Source organism: Trichoplusia ni, chromosome 3 (assembly GCF_003590095.1).
Source record: "Trichoplusia ni isolate ovarian cell line Hi5 chromosome 3, tn1, whole genome shotgun sequence".
NCBI classification, from domain to species: Eukaryota; Metazoa; Arthropoda; class Insecta; order Lepidoptera; family Noctuidae; genus Trichoplusia; species Trichoplusia ni.
Genome location: NC_039480.1, coordinates 199,524 through 216,090, shown reverse-complemented (window position 1 = coordinate 216,090; position 16,567 = coordinate 199,524). Strand labels below are relative to the sequence as shown.

The window sequence follows — 16,567 nt, the reverse complement described above, 5'->3', positions numbered from 1 at the left end:
CCTGGCGTATTCTGTATTCTGGGCCATGGCTCAATATTTCTTTTTTCTTCTTCACACACACTTTTTTATTATAATTATATCACAGATTATATGGAAGCAGGGCAGATCAGAAGTGTTACCAGAGAATTAGCCGCTATATGTTATTGAACCAAAAGGGGGGCAAAAATTAACTAAATTAATATGAAATATGAATTTAACTATTTCATACTTTACTCTTACTTTTGGGGGGATTTTATCTTGCGCAAACCAGTCTAGGTGTCCTTCGTGTAAGCTTCAATGGTTATATCTATGAGGATAAAAGGAGTTAATTCTTTAGCGTGCTGCTGGTTTCCCTAAAAATTAAGACAAAGTTTTGGATAAATATAAAATGTATTTTTATGTGTAACAAGTGATATTATTTATTACGCGTTGTTTTTCTTTATGAAAAATGCCATCGATTGTTGGGCAATCAGACTGCTTGGCTGTGCGATCTTCTTGTAGGATGGTTCCTGTTTCATCTTGTTCCACCAGGCTGTAGTCAGAGGGAATCTGGCAGACAATAAAGGAATTAAGATTTAATGTTTATTGGTAGAGTTGAAGATTGATCCTTTCATCGGAAAGTATGTTATTCGCGTAAGATAGAGAAGATACCTATAGTCACAAACCAGCTAACCACTGTCAAGCATTAGTGTAGCCATTTACAAACATTTGATATAATAACGCTGGTAGCCCCTTTAGTCTAACGGTGAGACGCTTGCACACATTATTTTACGTATCAATATATATATTTCATTAGTTTAGTGTTCTGAAAAGTTCAATGAAGTTTTGTGATAGGTGACACTACATAAATGTTTTCTTTTTTCTTTTTCCATTTACATGTTTTTCTGTATGTATAAACTTACTTCACAGGATCTATCTCTTTAATTATAGCGGTAGCGTAAAGTGTGGTGGAAATAGATAGGTCGGCGATAGTGAGATGGTCGGCGGCGACGTAGCGGTGTCGCGACAGGAACCTCTCCAGCGTGACGTACGCCTCCTCAAGATCCGCCAGGTGGCGCTCCGTCGGTGCTTTTAGACCCTCGAGTATTACTGCCATCTGGAATTGATCAGATAGATACGATATAGTAGTGTTAATAGACAAGGTTTGTGACCGATTATTGTAAGTAAGCCATTGTTCTTTTTGTAGACTCTTCCTGTCGGAACATTAGAAGAGTGAAATGGTAAATCTCGACCTGCCTTCGGTTGTGATTTTAATGTTCTAATAAAAGTATTACAATGATACTTGTTGATGTTTTTCTTTTTGACCGGTTCGAGTCATTTTACCTACTATCACAAGCAATTTGGGTAATGAATTGCACATTGACTTTAAAGAAAAATAATTTGGTTGAATCTCAAAATAGGTTTAGGACTTTAATTGGTCTATTGGGCAAACATTTAATATGAAGTGAGTGAGAAGAAAGTGGGGTCAATGGAAGAGAAATAACCAAAAAAGTATTTAACATGGCAATTAGAGCTGAACACGGAAAATAAGGTTAAATAAAAGGTAATTATTCGAATTCGATATCTCAAAATGACTGGCAATTAAATGAAACGATTGATGAATAAGCAACTGACTTCTCTCGATAACGAATTTTATTTCTTATCACAATGCTGTTTACCCAAAAAGGTACCTTCGTTTTATAATAACGATATTATTAACGCATATACTACTATGTCATGTATGTGGTCACTTATACGGTATTTGATACAATAGATCAGACGAGTGAACGAAAACGGAGGATATTTAGGACAGTTTAAATATTATTAAGTTTGTGCATTATGCAGGTATATCTGTTACAAAAATATCGGACTGTTAAAAAGCAGGATGCTGGACAGTTAACACTTTTGCTTATCGTCCAAAACATGAGTGGTGGGTTTTATCATTTTATTCTTATACTCAAGAGAATCCTAGCAACAACCTCTGACAACAAGTGGTCTAACACTTACATACATTTAAAATATATGTTTTCAGTATTTTAGTGTTTTCTTATACCTGACTATATAATGCAGTATTTTAAAGTGTATTAAATAATGACATAATATATAGCTCTCCTCAACATGCCAATGCCCCCACTTCATGTTATCTCAGCATCGTCCTATTGTTGACCGTTAAGGAATGCCTCGTAGGCACATTAAATGCATCATTATACATTGTTCATGTAAAATCTTTATAAATAAATAAATAAAATAAACGATACTTACAGCAATGAGTGCATTTCTGGCGAACAGTACACTGGCATCATAGAACATGACTTGGCGCGCGTGCGCAGGTCGCTCGGATACAGGAGCTCGCTCTTACTGCCGCCGTACTTCGACACCAAGTAGATCAGAATCGCGTGACTGGAATCATAAAGAAATAATGTACGTCGTTTTTTAGGTTGGGAAATCATCACATGACTCCTTTCGATTTGGGTTGAGGGTAAGGAAATGTTGGAAACACAATTGTTTTAGTCATTAATAGTCTGAAATTTAATTTAATCCTAACCATGTTCCTTCAGCACCGCGGCCGTGATATACCTTCCGGAAGATTTCGCTGTTGGGGAACCCATAGCTGTATTTTAATTAACTGCCTCTTTTGTTCCACTTTAAACAATAACAAGGCAATATTTAAAAATATATATTGTTTTTATGGGAGTGCAAATAATGTCCTTCCATACAAATTTGGATTACGCTATAACAATTTTATGACAATGATGTTTTTTTACGAACCAATAGCGAATCCATCGTCGACTAAAGTTGGTACCACTCCCACAGGGTTAAGCTGTAACGTGAGTGCAATACTCTCTGTTATTGTGCTTATTTTGTTACTATACATATATATATGATACTTTTCAGAACACTAGAGACATACAACAAACACCACAAGATACAGAAATCTTATTCACATTTTGAGACATGGTATGTTAAAATGCTGTATATTTTTAAGATTTTGGCTCACTCACTCATGGAAGCACATTCATTGAATGTTTAAATTATTATACATGAAATAAAATGAAATATTTTATTCTGAAAGTAAGATACTCTTAGGTACATGTCAAAATGTCCTAACTGACTTAGCAGATAATTTTGTAATAACATACCTTGAGATAGTCCGGGGATTTGTGCTCGAAGCTAATCATGTCAACGTCTTTGAGGTCCAACTCCATCCCGATGATTTCTGCCAACATCCTGGCCGCGTTGGCTGGCGGACTCGGGTCGATCTTGTCCAGCACTGGCGTTATTATGGATTCTTATGGAAAAATTGAGTTTTTATTTAAACTCAATATTTATTTCGAGTGCAAATTTCTGATATTTGAGATATTAAGGAAGAAAAACAGGACAGTTTTTTTTAACGACTCCCTCACTAAGGAATTTAATCCTTGCGTCGCGGGGGTTTTCACAAACATTCAAATCACATGCACAAAGACACCCAGAATCGGGACAAGCGCTCGTGAAACACACAAATGCTTGTCCTACGCGGGTATCGAACCCGCGACACGTCGCGCTCAGTGGGTGGGCGTGGTGACCTCAACCACTTGGCTATCCGTGCAGTCAGTAATTCTAACAAACAAAAAATGAGAAAAAAAATAATAGAAGAATCTGTAAGTTTGTAAAACAGCGGGTTTTCTTAAGGTGGATATAGACTTGAGCATTAGTTGTAACTTGGAAAACTGATATCTGTGTTACTTTTACCTTTTAAGCCAATTCTTTATAAATTTATTAAAATTCGTAATTGACCATTGGGCAAAATATAGTCTAAAAATACTTCTCTATATCGCTACACCAAAAATTGCAGATAAAGAAGTGACTATACGGGTAAGCGTAATTCATCATTAACGAACGATGACATGACGTTTATAACTACCAAACACTTATTATTATTATAACTTTCGTGATGCGGATTGATAATAATTACTTTATTCATCGACTCATCCCACGCCACCAGCGTCGCCGGCCCCTCCGCAGCGGTCGGCTGCGGATACGCAGGTAGTCTGACGTCTGTAGGTTGAGGACTCCGGTTGTGTCCAAAACTAGTCCGGCAATCCAGATAAATACGCGTGAGTAAACCGTTGTTTCATAAATATTTAGATGCTTTTTTAAAAGAAAGTTTTCGTTTTGACAGCACATGTAGTTTATAGTACCATCATAATTAATCATTATATATATAACATTAGACAACACGAACTCCAAGTAATCAAAATGTGGAAAATTCTAGATCATCATCAGCTTAGTCTTTTCCCAACTATGTTGGGGTCGGCTTACAAACTGTCTAGCATCTTACTACCCGTAACGACTGACAAAGTAATATTAATAACAAAAAGGACCTACAATTTAAGGTGCTTTCCGAAATATGGACAGTCTTTATTACATAAACGGTTCCCCATCTACGGATCGACCGTATCAAGCAATTTTAACCTGTGATCGATCAACTTGTGCAAGAATCATCGCTATAGCCAATATACACATAGGAAATTATCGGTATAAATCGTATTTATAAAATACTTAGCTGAAATCATCATCCACTTTTCCAAAATAACTATCAGAGAATTAAAAGAACTTACCAAAGGCCAATTTACAAGAATATATTTAGGAAGGAGGACTATCTATATTCAGGAAAAGCTTGTTATGTGTTTTAATCCGGGCACTATATTATGTAATGACACAATGAATGATGGTTACTATGTTGATAAGGGTAGATACTTATCACTTAATTTATCGATCCATGGTCTAGTGAGCTTAAGTCCTATTGCTAAGTCCAAAATCCCGGATTGGAAAACCGAGTCTGCCAATTTTTTTACAAGTGCTTTAAGTTTCGAAGGACCTATTTCCGCTACGTTTTAATTTATTTATTAGACATAGATCAATTACACTGCTTGGAATAAAAACACAATAATTTTACAAGGACAATAAATCATTGCAGCATAAAAAAAAAAAAATTGTATCTGCAACAATAGATCGTTTAGACGGGGCTGCTGGTCCCCTGAAATACGAGTCGAAGTCGAAGGCAGAAAGTGTGGTGGTGTTAAAGTCTTCCAAACTCAGAATGCATTTTAAGCCGTAATCTCTAGTATTATACTAGACTTCACTCATGCCATCTTTAATTAAATCATTACATTTTACACAAATCTTACTACAGGGTGTTGAAATGCAGTCGGTCTTTATAAAATTCAGCTGAATCCGAAAAACGAATAAGAAAAAGAAGTTCATTACGTAATAAATATTAATATTACTACATTAACTGACCGCGACAGAAGGCCATATCTAAATTATACGCATCATTAGTTATAATCACGAGAATGACTTGTACTTAAATGATAAGTTTTATATTTATATATGAGTATGACCTCATTCCTCGGATGGATCTTCTATTTGTTTAAAAAATATACCAGTTGTTTGTGTAAGATTATACAGATAGTATGTCTATCGTGTCATTTTAAAAAGTTTAGATAAATTATCATACTTGCGGTATCTGATATTGTCACTATAGATGATTATATAAATTACATAAAAGGTTTTGTAAATATTTAACAGTATTATAGTGCTCATCACGGTAAGTCACTCTTGTTTTATTACGTACTTAATTACTTACCGTCTTTATTTATAAATGATGTTTAGTGTGCAGGTATAGGTACTTATTTAATTTATTTAATGTTAGATCAACAATTTTTTTAAGGACGTAGCTATCATCGGTTTGATTTATTTGAGTATTATTTTAATTAAGTTCAATTTGACGAAAAATGGATAGGTAGACTAGAAAAATGAGTCACGTTTAAATAAAATAATTGTATTTTAACGCTAGTGTTATTTTGTGTATACTGCTAGGTATTCCTTATTTAATAATTAAACAAGGAATACCAATGAAGTAATGACACTAACTGTCGAAGATTTAAAGTGTAGCGAGTTAAATTCGATGACCTGCCCATGGCATATGAAAAATAGGAACTAAACCATCTATTGACAATGAGATACACTCATTGTCAATAAATGGTTTAGTATAAGTACTTAAATATTAAAAAAATGTGTAAGTCGTGACTTCAAGAACCTAGAGGGTTTTAAACATATTATTTTATATTTACATATCATTATCATTTGATTTACCGTGTTAGTACATTATATAGTGCAAGAATAATTTTACTCAGTTAACGAGTCAAGAAATACCTAAATCAGTCCTGTCACTTTGGAAATGTATTATTATGTACCAAATTTCACCCACTTTATGTAGTTAGGTACACATTATTATTTTTATGTTTAGGTTTAATATCTGTGTCCGCGCATTTGCTGCTAATTTATTGTATAGTGTACCTAACAATAATTTAACAACTAAATTAACTAAAGCGCTAATTCAAAAAGTAGTTTTGTGTTATTTACTTTTCTGTGCATATTGAATAATTATTTTACCTTTTTTAATTTAAACTTCCATTGACTAGAAAATAAAGATTTGGTTTGAAATATTTTAATTTTTCAGAATTTAAAATGGCGCCGTTGCTGTTCAAGATAGACTTGAGTCCCCCGGCTAACGCAGTCAGGATGTTGGCTGACATCATCGGACTGGAGCTGGAGCTTAAAGACGTTGAATTCCTTAAAGAGGAGCACAAATCCCCGGAATATATGAAGGTACCTGTGTACTATGTATCTAAGTAGCGATACTTATTGAGGGTTAGAAAGAAATGCTGCTCTAAGCAGTGTATTGCGCTGTCACACTTCCAAAAACATAATAATATTACATTAAGATGTGATGGAAGACCTTTTTGGCCGAAACATTTGCGGATGCCATTAAAACATGTAGCTATTACATTTCTGAAGGATCTGACGACACCTCTGTCCAATACCGTCAAGCCAATTGGGCTGAAAGGGGTGAAAGGAAAGGAACAGACATTCAAAACGCTTCTTTTTGCTTCCGACTTTGGAAGGTAAAAAGTTATCTCTTATAAAAATTTCCATAATTTAGAAACTTATTTCAGAAGTCCTTTCAAAGTGTTAACATACAATAAATAGGTATAATGTATTTATAATCTAATCAACTGTTAAGTAACAGATACGATATCTGCTTCTAATTTTAGAAAACACTCGTATTATCGTCAGTTTTTAGACCGACAGGTGTATAAAAAAAACTGAGATTTCTGTTCAGTCTTTAAGTAGATAACATGGTTGCAATTGTAGAAGCATGACTATGTAAAAATAGAAAAGATATAAAGAGATACTACTGTCCGCGTCATCATCATCATCACCAGCCTTTAGTAGTCCACTGCTGGACATCTCTGGACAGGCCTCCCCCAATGTGCGCCATAGCAGCCTGTCTTCGGCTTGCGCATCCAGCATCCGCCTGCAGTCTTTCGCAAGTCGTCATCCCACCTGGCCAATGGGCGTCCTACACTACGTTTGCCGAGTCGCGGTCTCCACTCAAGAACTCGTTTACTCCATCGGTTATCGGTTCTGTCCGCATCTGTGATTATAAATTATGTCTACTTGGTCCCACAATCCATTTGTGGACGATGTAATTTCTTTGATTTTATGTAATAAAGACTTGATGGATTGATTGATGACAGCGCACTAAACGGGGTAGAACCGTGTCTCTTTTCTACAACTGATAAACTATTACTTTAAGACGTGCCATCTAAACTAGGCACTTCAAAAGCACATGTAATTTTGTTACAGTTAAACCCTGAGGGAGTTGTCCCAACACTGGTCGACGATGGATTCTCATTGGGAGAGAGGTAAGTTGACGTTGGACTTTCGATCTTCGGATTAGGGCAAATCGCAAACATGGACACTTTCTTGTGTCAGATAATCTGGAATTGCATATTTGGTTTCTATAGACAACCTAGTCTGATCACCCTGGACTCCCCGTGAAAGGGTGCTATGTAGGCAACTTGACTCAGCACCAAGAAGTCCAGGCAAAAAAGTGATTATAACAGCTCAGCGTCTAAGCATTTTTGAAAATATGTTTGTGAATAACCAAAAAAAAAATCACACCTTTTATGTGTACAGCCACGCGATAATGATCTACATGGTGTCGAAGTACGGCGGCGATAAGAGTGAGCTCCTATACCCGAGCGACCTGCGCACGCGCGCTGTTGTCAACCAAGTACTGTTCTTTGATGCCAGTGTTCTGTTTGTCAAGAATAAGAATATCAGTGTAAGTATTTAAAGATTCTTCTACTAATACAGACTTTTTTATAGGGGTTAATTACCTTACGCTTTTAGTTTCATTGTTTGAGTAATGCTGTAGCAAATGTGCAGTGGCGTAGCGTGGGTCACCGTCGCCCGGGGCGGAGTCACAATTTGCTACCGTATTGTCTTCGTAAAATTTTATCCATTTTTTAAGGCCAAAAAATTAAATTTTGGTTTTAATTATAAAAACCCTGAAAAAAATGTTTCAGCTTAGCAGATTTTTTTGCTAATTGAAATGTTAAAATCTACAAATGAAAAGAAATAAAAATCAATAAATTTTTCACGAAGTTAGATATTTGTTTATGAGGGCGCGCGCAGAATAACGAAATTTTTTAAAATAAAACTGATTGTTTAACTGACACAAAAAAAAGCTCAATTTCGCCGCCATCCAGATAGTGAAGCCTGGGGCGGTTTGGACTATCCGATACTTCATCGCTAGGTATAAACTTGTCATCCTAACATACCGCGCCACCACAAAACAATGTACTTCATTTATCTAACTATGTATAAATAAATTATTTTTCAAAATCGTAACTACAAGTAAATCACTTAATTAGATATCGAGCTCACCGAAGCTTTGAATTTTCAAACTGAAAACTCCCATTGTAGGACGGTGTCTAAACTGTTCGATCTATAATTCCAGAAGGCAACGATTTTCGATGGTCTGAAAGCCCCTACAGAGCGTCACCTGGCGGACCTGGAGGAAGCATTCGACATGCTGGAGCGGTTCCTGACGCGGAACTCCTACGTGGCCGCCGACCACCTCACCATCGCAGACCTCTCAATCTCATGCACACTCACCTTTAGCCTTCTAATCAAGGAATTAGATACAGAGAAGTAAGTTGTTACTTAACTCCAGGATATAGTTCCTATTAGAAACTACATCCTGGAGTTGTACCTATCTGTAAACTAATCCAAATGAGTGTCCTATGTGTTGCTACGTGTACATAAATTCGAAAGAAATTTCGTTTAAACAAAAAAGATTAAATGACAAAACGACTGAACTGATATCGAAGACGATATTTGCCCAGGAAATATTTATGTAGAGAAAGATTGATTTGAGGGTACTGCTGATGCCCCAACATTTATCTTTTTAAGCTTTTTAGTGTACGCTACTCCTAGGTAAAAAAAATTGTTACTCTCAAATAAGATAAATAACATAATTTCTGCCATCTAGACACCCGCGGATCGACGCCTGGTACAAGAAGATGCAACAGGAGCCTTCCTACAAGAAAATCGCCGTGCCCGGCAGACTGGCCGCTAAACAAACATTGGATTATTTTAGACAGAAAAACAACCAATAAATACAGAAAGGAACATTATTCTCATAGAATAAAGTAATAATTTACACTCATTTTTTTGTTCGTTCTAATTTCCATGGACTAAACTTACACAAAGTCTTCAACTTTCCAATAATATGAGAATGAATGTGGGTGGCCATAAAATGTATTATTTAAGTAGGATATATCATTACTTCTACGTGTCTTTTAAGGAAAACCCTGGGGTCAACATTTGGCTACCCTGAGAAGAAATGTCGAAAAAGATCCAGGGGTCGCGGTCTCAGTCTAGATAATTTTGAAGTGTGGTGAAACTAAAGCAGAATATATTTTGGCCTGGCCGCATTAAATACATAAATCAAAACAACTGCTCGCATTTACTCCGTAGGTTCGAATAATTTATATAACATACATACGGCTGATGAAGTCAAGCGTCAACGGAGGGATGACCATGGATAGGTCACAGAAATCAGAAACGACGGAGTATGCGTTAGCTGGACGACATTGCTAGGTTTTCTGGAGAACCGAGTTGAGGAGAGGAGAGGGCAGTTTCTCAGCAAACCTTAATTTACGATTATGATTCTTGAATACTATACTAGGAGACACGATTAGAGTGGAAAACGCACATTAAGGCGGGTCCAGTTACCAAAATAATTTACAAAGAAGTTGGTACGTTTTTAATTAGGCACTTGAACAGCTCGCGTGGAAAACTGCTACAAGTCAAGTCCCCTTATGAAATTTCACCAATCTCAATTTAGATGTTTATTAGACATGGCATCATAGCAGAAGGAAATGCACTCATTTTTATATGTCAATATGAAAGGAACTTATATAGAAATTTCCTAATCTGAGATTGTTGATCTTGATTTGCGTAATAGCAATGAGGTTATAATTAATATTTTGTTGGTTTATATTGCCCTAGAGCGGAGTTACCATACATGCATGCGTCTTTTCAGGTAAGCGAGAAACTTGTACAAGTTTTAATTTTCTAATATTTTTGTTTATTTCAGTTCTATTGTAATTGTGTGGCACACCAAGGGCGGTAAAAGCTAAAAGAATCCATGTTTTTCTTAAATACTAAACAGATTGGAAGGTATAGTTAGTTCAACAGTCGGTTAACACAAATATTTTCAGATAAAGACATTCAGATAGTTGCTTTTACGCTGTTAGGATTCAAACAATCTTGCTTGCATGCAAAGTCTAATTATCTATCGCTAAAAAAAGTTTTTTGTAAAACTGACTTTGTTTAGAGACTTGTGTAGTTTCAGACAGTACATAATTAATCTTCAATGTTCCGTATTACATTTATTGTTGGCTGTTCTTCTGCCAGGAGTATTGCATCGCTTGGGTGAACGACACGCCGCCGGGCGCTGCGATCTCTTTGTAGAAAGACTCTTTTTGAATCCTCTTGTACCAGGCCGTAGACAGCGGGAATCTGGGCGACAAAATTGAGTTTAATTTACTGTTTAATAGGTTGTTCTATATTTTAATAGATTGGTGTTATTTTTACACAATTGGCTGAAAGTAGGATTTTGTATTTTAAGTCAATAAGGAAGTGAATAAGATTTGAAACCTTTTAAGATTCATCTCAGTCTTTGATTTGCTTCATGTTTCTTTACCATATTTCAGAAAGTATTTCTATTATTTATTTTTACAGGTTTACTATACAACTATTGACAAAATTTGGCTGAGAGTTTTATATAACAAAGCCAACTTATAAAGCAGTCAATGTACAGGAACAGATATAACGTGGTTGCAATCGCAACAGTCTAAAGAACTTACTTCTCAGCATCTATCTCCTTGATGGCAACAGCAGCAAAGAGTGTGGTTGCTACGGACAGGTCGGCAATAGTGAGATGGTCGGCGGCGACGTAGCGGTGTCGCGACAGGAACTTCTCCAGCATACCATACGCTTCCTCCAGGTCCGACAGGTGGCGCTCTGTGGGAGCCTTTAGACCCTCCATTATTGTTGGAAGCTGGAAATATTTACCAAACATTTTATGTTCTCTCATTTTGAAAATTTTCTTCTAAAACAGCTAGGTTTCGCAAGGTTAAACACAGAAAAAGGTAGCCCAGTATGTATTCATCTGGTGCAAGGTTTCAACTTCACGGTTCACTAGTTTATCAACTTCCCACAAATGAAGGGAGAAGCACTCAGGTGGATTTAAATATAAGGAGCCCGGCAAGTCTCTTCTTATTTTTTAGTGTGTGAGAATATTGAGAAGGCTTACTAGGTAGGACTTATACTATGGCAGAATACCTTCATGCCAAATTTTATTTATAGAATAATAAAGTGCAAATGTACAATCGCATTTATAATATTCGTGTAATAATAGTAAAGACTAGAAAAAAACTTACAGCCACCACTTTGATCCTGATAAACAGTATACTGGCATCAAAGAACAGTACTTGGTTGATGAGGGCGCGTGCTTTCGGATCGCTCGGGTACAACAACTCGCTCTTGTTGCCTCCGTATACAGAGAGCAGGTAGATCATTATGGCGTGGCTAGAAAGAATAATAAATAATAGATTACTTATTTTTTAATGACCGAACATATTTGTTCTGTACTTAAAAATGACAAATCTTTCCAAAAAACCGTAATTCGAGTACCCACCTGTCGCCTAATAAAAAGCCGTTGTCATTTAATGTTGGTATCACTCCCAAAGGGTTCATCTGTAACGTAAATACAGCATTTTAGGAACTTCGGTATATACATATTTTTGAGGCTTGTTATATCTTATAATGCTAACTTATAATTGGAAGTAAACATTTTAAGCTGAAAACATCAAAACGAATTAGTTTTTTCATGGTGATACATATCAATTATTATCAATACCAAAGTCCATTGCTTCAAATTGGAGAAAAAAATTGGAAAGAAATATACGTATGTAGAAGTTACGGCCAAAAGTAATTAAGTTGGGGGTTTTGTATACGATGTGACAAAAGTATTTGTTTTATTGTAAGGTATGTAAACACTAAACAGTGCATGTAAATTGTATAATAATATACCTTGAGATAGTCCGGTGACTTGTGCTCCATAGTTCTAAAGTCAACATCTTTGATCTCCAGCTGCAGGCCGATGATGTCAGCGAGCATCCTGACCGCGCAAGCGGGGGGACTCGCGTCTATCTTGTACAGTACCGGCGCCATTTTGGAAACTGAAAATTAAAATAAATAAGGTAGAATGATTCGACAAAAGCACCGACAAGCATCGACAAAAATCTACTGACCGGTAAAAATATAGTTAGTAGACTCTCTAAATTGCTAACAGATGTCACAAAATAGGTTTACTAAACTATTCTTTTTAGATAAAAAAAATAGTCAAAAATGACTTACCGTAGCTAGCAGTACCGCTACAGTAGTCAGCACAATCTTAAATATTATTTACTACTGTCAGTAAATTATTGCTCAGTCCACGTCTTATTATCAAGACCAGTTATCTGAGCACTCAACGCACCTTACCAATCAGATTATTCTATACGATTTGTTGTACAATAAAGCATTCAAAAATATCAATAAAACCTATGTCCTGATGCTTTAATTTCACTTATACGGTGGGGCACTGTAGATTTTGTAATGATTATAAATATTTCGCGATTAGATTGTTTAAATGCTTGATAACTGTAGATATAATAAATAAGTGCGCAAATATTAAAATGTAAATTTTAGCGTTTTATATCGAAAAACATGTCAATGACTGAGAATAGGAGGTAGTGGTTTGCCGCGCTGTGGAAATTCGATTACCTAGGTGTAATATTGCAATAAGTTTCTGATAAAAGCTATAATAAATAGGTCTGCAACCTATTTATTCTAGTTTTTTATCGGTTACTACATTTTTTTGCGTGTCCTGTGTTCACTAAACTTACCTACTATAAGATGCGATTTCAATGGGAAACATCGAATACAAATATAATCCCTGCGACATCACTGCGCCTGCGCATTTACCAGCCCTTCAATTTAAAACACCTGCATTATATCAGTCAGTGACTTCTCAATGGAAACTAAACCTATAAACTTATAACAATAATATTTGGTATTTTGAACCAAAAGATCAATATGGTTCTAAAAAACGATTTTTTCGTTGAGTTAACCAACTTTCGGACTGAATGATTACACTATTAACCGAGTGGTATTTCATTTCATTTCACCGCACGATAGACCACAGGATCACAGAGCGTAATGTATCAAGATACATCGGGTTCAATACAAGAGCAAGCATTTGTGTGACCATAAAAGAATGGAAAAGCGAGAGTTTCAGACTCGCGCGCAAATGACTTCGTACTATTGTTGCCTAAATAAGGCAGGTGATTCTTGTTTGAATTCAAAGCGATAGCGAAATAGGACGGCCAAGCACCGAATTAACATAGGATAAATGAAATGGGGTCAGATAACGTGAACCACTTGTGACCCCCACAGTCGCCTTAAATCTAAGGAAAAGATCTATAAGACCATGATCCGATCTACTGACCTGAATGGATCAGACTATTGGGCCACAAGGGATGAATGAAAGATAACTGAATGTGGCATAGATGAGAATGTTAAGAGGAACATGTGGTGTTACGAGACCAGCAAGAAAAAAGTGTGTAAAATTAAGTTTGAAAGTGTCACCGGATAACGGATTTAACTGTCTAACTATTACATAAGACAGCTTATTAACGGACACGGGCTTGCTGTCCGATACCAAGTTGAATACCCTATTGTGATAGACGATTAAATTATTATTTAATAATTGCACTGACAACACCAAAATACGCAAGAAAAACCAATAATGACATCTGGATTCTAGATTAATCATGGTATGTTTATTTACATTTTTACATTGCATAAGCATAACCTAATTCAACATGTTTCGGCTATTAAGAATCTAAACAAGATAACAAAATAAAACAATTTCATTAAGTTATTAGTTTTCTTTATTTTGATTCTAAATATTATTGAAGACATTACAAGGTCATAAATGTAGGTAATAACGACATATAAACACGTGGTTGATTTCATAACCTAATGTTACAACTGTTACATGTAAACGACCTTGATCTTTGATACGCTTGATGTCATACTGATTACCGGTTGTCGATTCAAACGTGTAGTGTATTGGAAATATATTTTGTAGGTTATGTTACGCAATATAAGCGCATGGTACCGTTAAATTTTCGTGACTATTTTATTGTAAATATCACTACTTAAAAAGCTTTTTTATTATTAAATTCACTATCTACTTCCTAGATTTATCTACATTTATTTAGATTTGTTACATGTAGATAATTTCATTACGAGATACTACAATACATATAAACATGTAATTATTTTGAAAAGTCCTTTAAATATCTGTGTAGAGTTCATGTCAATAAAGGACACAGAAAGAAAGAATATATTTGAATGTATGCAGCTACGTATTTCATAACCTTACTATTATTACATATTTGAGTACTGTAAACTAAACTGTACTGTCGAGATAAGATAGAGATCAATCATTGTAATATGCGGTACTTAGCTGGATCCAGCGTACTCAGAACATCCCTTACTGGCTCGGGATGTCAACACCAGCTGGGGCGCTGCTCTCTTTCTGACTCACAGAGGCAGCATTGTCAGTCTGTCAGGACGTCTTGCTCGGAGGAAACAAGTTGTTGATAATATCAATTATTTCGCGGACATCGTCTTCTGAAAGACGTTCCTCACTCTCTTGTACAATCTGTAAATGTAATAATTATTAATTAAAAATAATATATAATAATGAAAAAATGTTAACTCATTTAGTGGAGAACCTATTTCATAAAACTTTGAAAGTAGATATATATATTTACCAGTTGAATCTCAAGTTCTGTTCTCGGTGGAGTGTTGACCATCATGAGTTTCTCAGTTTTGGTCAGTTTAAACTTTTTCATAGCATTCATAAACTTTCCTATAGACTCTGGTGTTTGATTCTTGCATTCCGTATCTTGCAGGTAATGGAGGGTCTAAAACATAAAGAAATTAGATACTGAGACAATAATCACTTTTAATAATTCTCCATCTAATAACCTTGCAAAATAAAAATGATAGTTTAAATATTCATTCTCATTTTAGTATTTCAGTATTTGTCAACATTCACTCTAGTATAAATAAAATATTTTCCAAACTTTCCCACTACGCCGTCTAGGCTCAAACTAAGCAATGCTTATATTATGAATGATAGACAAAATATGAACATAGTATACTTTAAGTATATTTAGAAAAAAAGCACATAATATAGATAAATTACACCCAATCACAGAACAAATAATCATGCACATTACACAATCAGTGTTCTGGGCAGGCAACAAACCCATAAACTCCAGTATAGCAGTCAGGCCCACTTAACTTTTAAAAATTTCTTTTAAATTGCATTACATTTTTTTTCCTCAGTTTTATTAAGGATAATACCTACCTATATTATTAAAGATAAAATTGTTGCATTGATGAAGCAATTGATTAACTTACACACTATGCCTTTGACTAATTAAATTGATGGAGGTAACAAATTAAATATGTACCTCATATGTAACAGTTGCTAAGTAGCCTTCTCTTTTGTGTTTTTTTTGAGTTGTGTCTTTCAGTTTTTGGAGAATCAGCATCACCTCATAGTTGCATAAAGATGCAGCATTCACATTTATTCTGAAAGGTATTGAAAAATTAATAGTTTTTTCCGTAAAATATTTTCGACAAAAATAGCAAACAACTATATTTGTAAAAATCAATCATTGATTACTTATAGCTAGGTCAAAGATATATACACAATATCCATTCTCAGGTTATGCTGTACATCGACAGTCTCATACTGAATACTTTTATATACATTTTAATAATAGAGGGCAGCTGTGCTTTTATACTTTCGTTTATTCATAGCAACATATTTTATCTCTCATAACTTACGTCTCCATTATAACAGGAAATACGAACGCCTAGGCGCATACGTTTGCGACACTAATATTTGGTTTTCCGCACACACTCCATAAGATCATTCACTTCATTATTTGCTCCTTGAAAACAAAAAAATCTCTAATGTACAATAATTATGAATTTGAATTACATTCAATCGCGATCAATAACAAAATAACCTACTATCAAATCTGACACTTCAAGTCATTTGTCTACTGACAGC

The 16,567-nt window shown here is 35.3% G+C and overlaps 3 protein-coding genes and 1 pseudogene across 4 annotated transcripts; 1 reads left to right on the top strand and 3 right to left on the bottom strand.

Moving 5' to 3' along the window:
* Nucleotides 1-350: 350 nt before the first annotated feature.
* Nucleotides 351-5,257, bottom strand: LOC113508654 (annotated as a pseudogene).
* Nucleotides 4,035-9,523, top strand: LOC113508775 (glutathione S-transferase 1-like). 2 transcript variants are annotated; one of them, XM_026891872.1, is made up of 6 exons: nt 4,035-4,055; nt 6,464-6,612; nt 7,654-7,712; nt 7,987-8,134; nt 8,813-9,006; nt 9,347-9,523. In XM_026891872.1, the coding sequence occupies exons 2-6, from the start codon at nt 6,472-6,474 to the stop codon at nt 9,471-9,473; spliced, it is 669 nt and encodes a 222-aa protein (XP_026747673.1). In that variant the 5' UTR covers nt 4,035-4,055; nt 6,464-6,471; the 3' UTR covers nt 9,474-9,523. The 2 variants fall into 2 exon arrangements, with proteins under 2 accessions (XP_026747673.1, XP_026747672.1); XM_026891871.1 differs by lacking the exon at nt 4,035-4,055 and adding an exon at nt 5,419-5,548.
* A 577-nt stretch (nt 9,524-10,100) lies between these two features.
* LOC113508774 (glutathione S-transferase 1-like) lies at nt 10,101-12,893 on the bottom strand. The gene is made up of 6 exons (XM_026891870.1): nt 12,784-12,893; nt 12,457-12,605; nt 12,062-12,120; nt 11,805-11,952; nt 11,229-11,422; nt 10,101-10,881 (listed from the first exon to the last, which is right to left on the bottom strand). The coding sequence occupies exons 2-6, from the start codon at nt 12,595-12,597 to the stop codon at nt 10,752-10,754; spliced, it is 672 nt and encodes a 223-aa protein (XP_026747671.1). The 5' UTR covers nt 12,598-12,605; nt 12,784-12,893; the 3' UTR covers nt 10,101-10,751.
* Nucleotides 12,894-14,342: 1,449 nt separating this feature from the next.
* Nucleotides 14,343-16,524, bottom strand: LOC113508778 (DNA-directed RNA polymerase III subunit RPC9-like). Its single transcript, XM_026891877.1, has 4 exons — nt 16,339-16,524; nt 15,960-16,080; nt 15,252-15,404; nt 14,343-15,139 (listed from the first exon to the last, which is right to left on the bottom strand). The coding sequence occupies exons 1-4, from the start codon at nt 16,344-16,346 to the stop codon at nt 15,044-15,046; spliced, it is 378 nt and encodes a 125-aa protein (XP_026747678.1). The 5' UTR covers nt 16,347-16,524; the 3' UTR covers nt 14,343-15,043.
* Nucleotides 16,525-16,567: the final 43 nt, after the last annotated feature.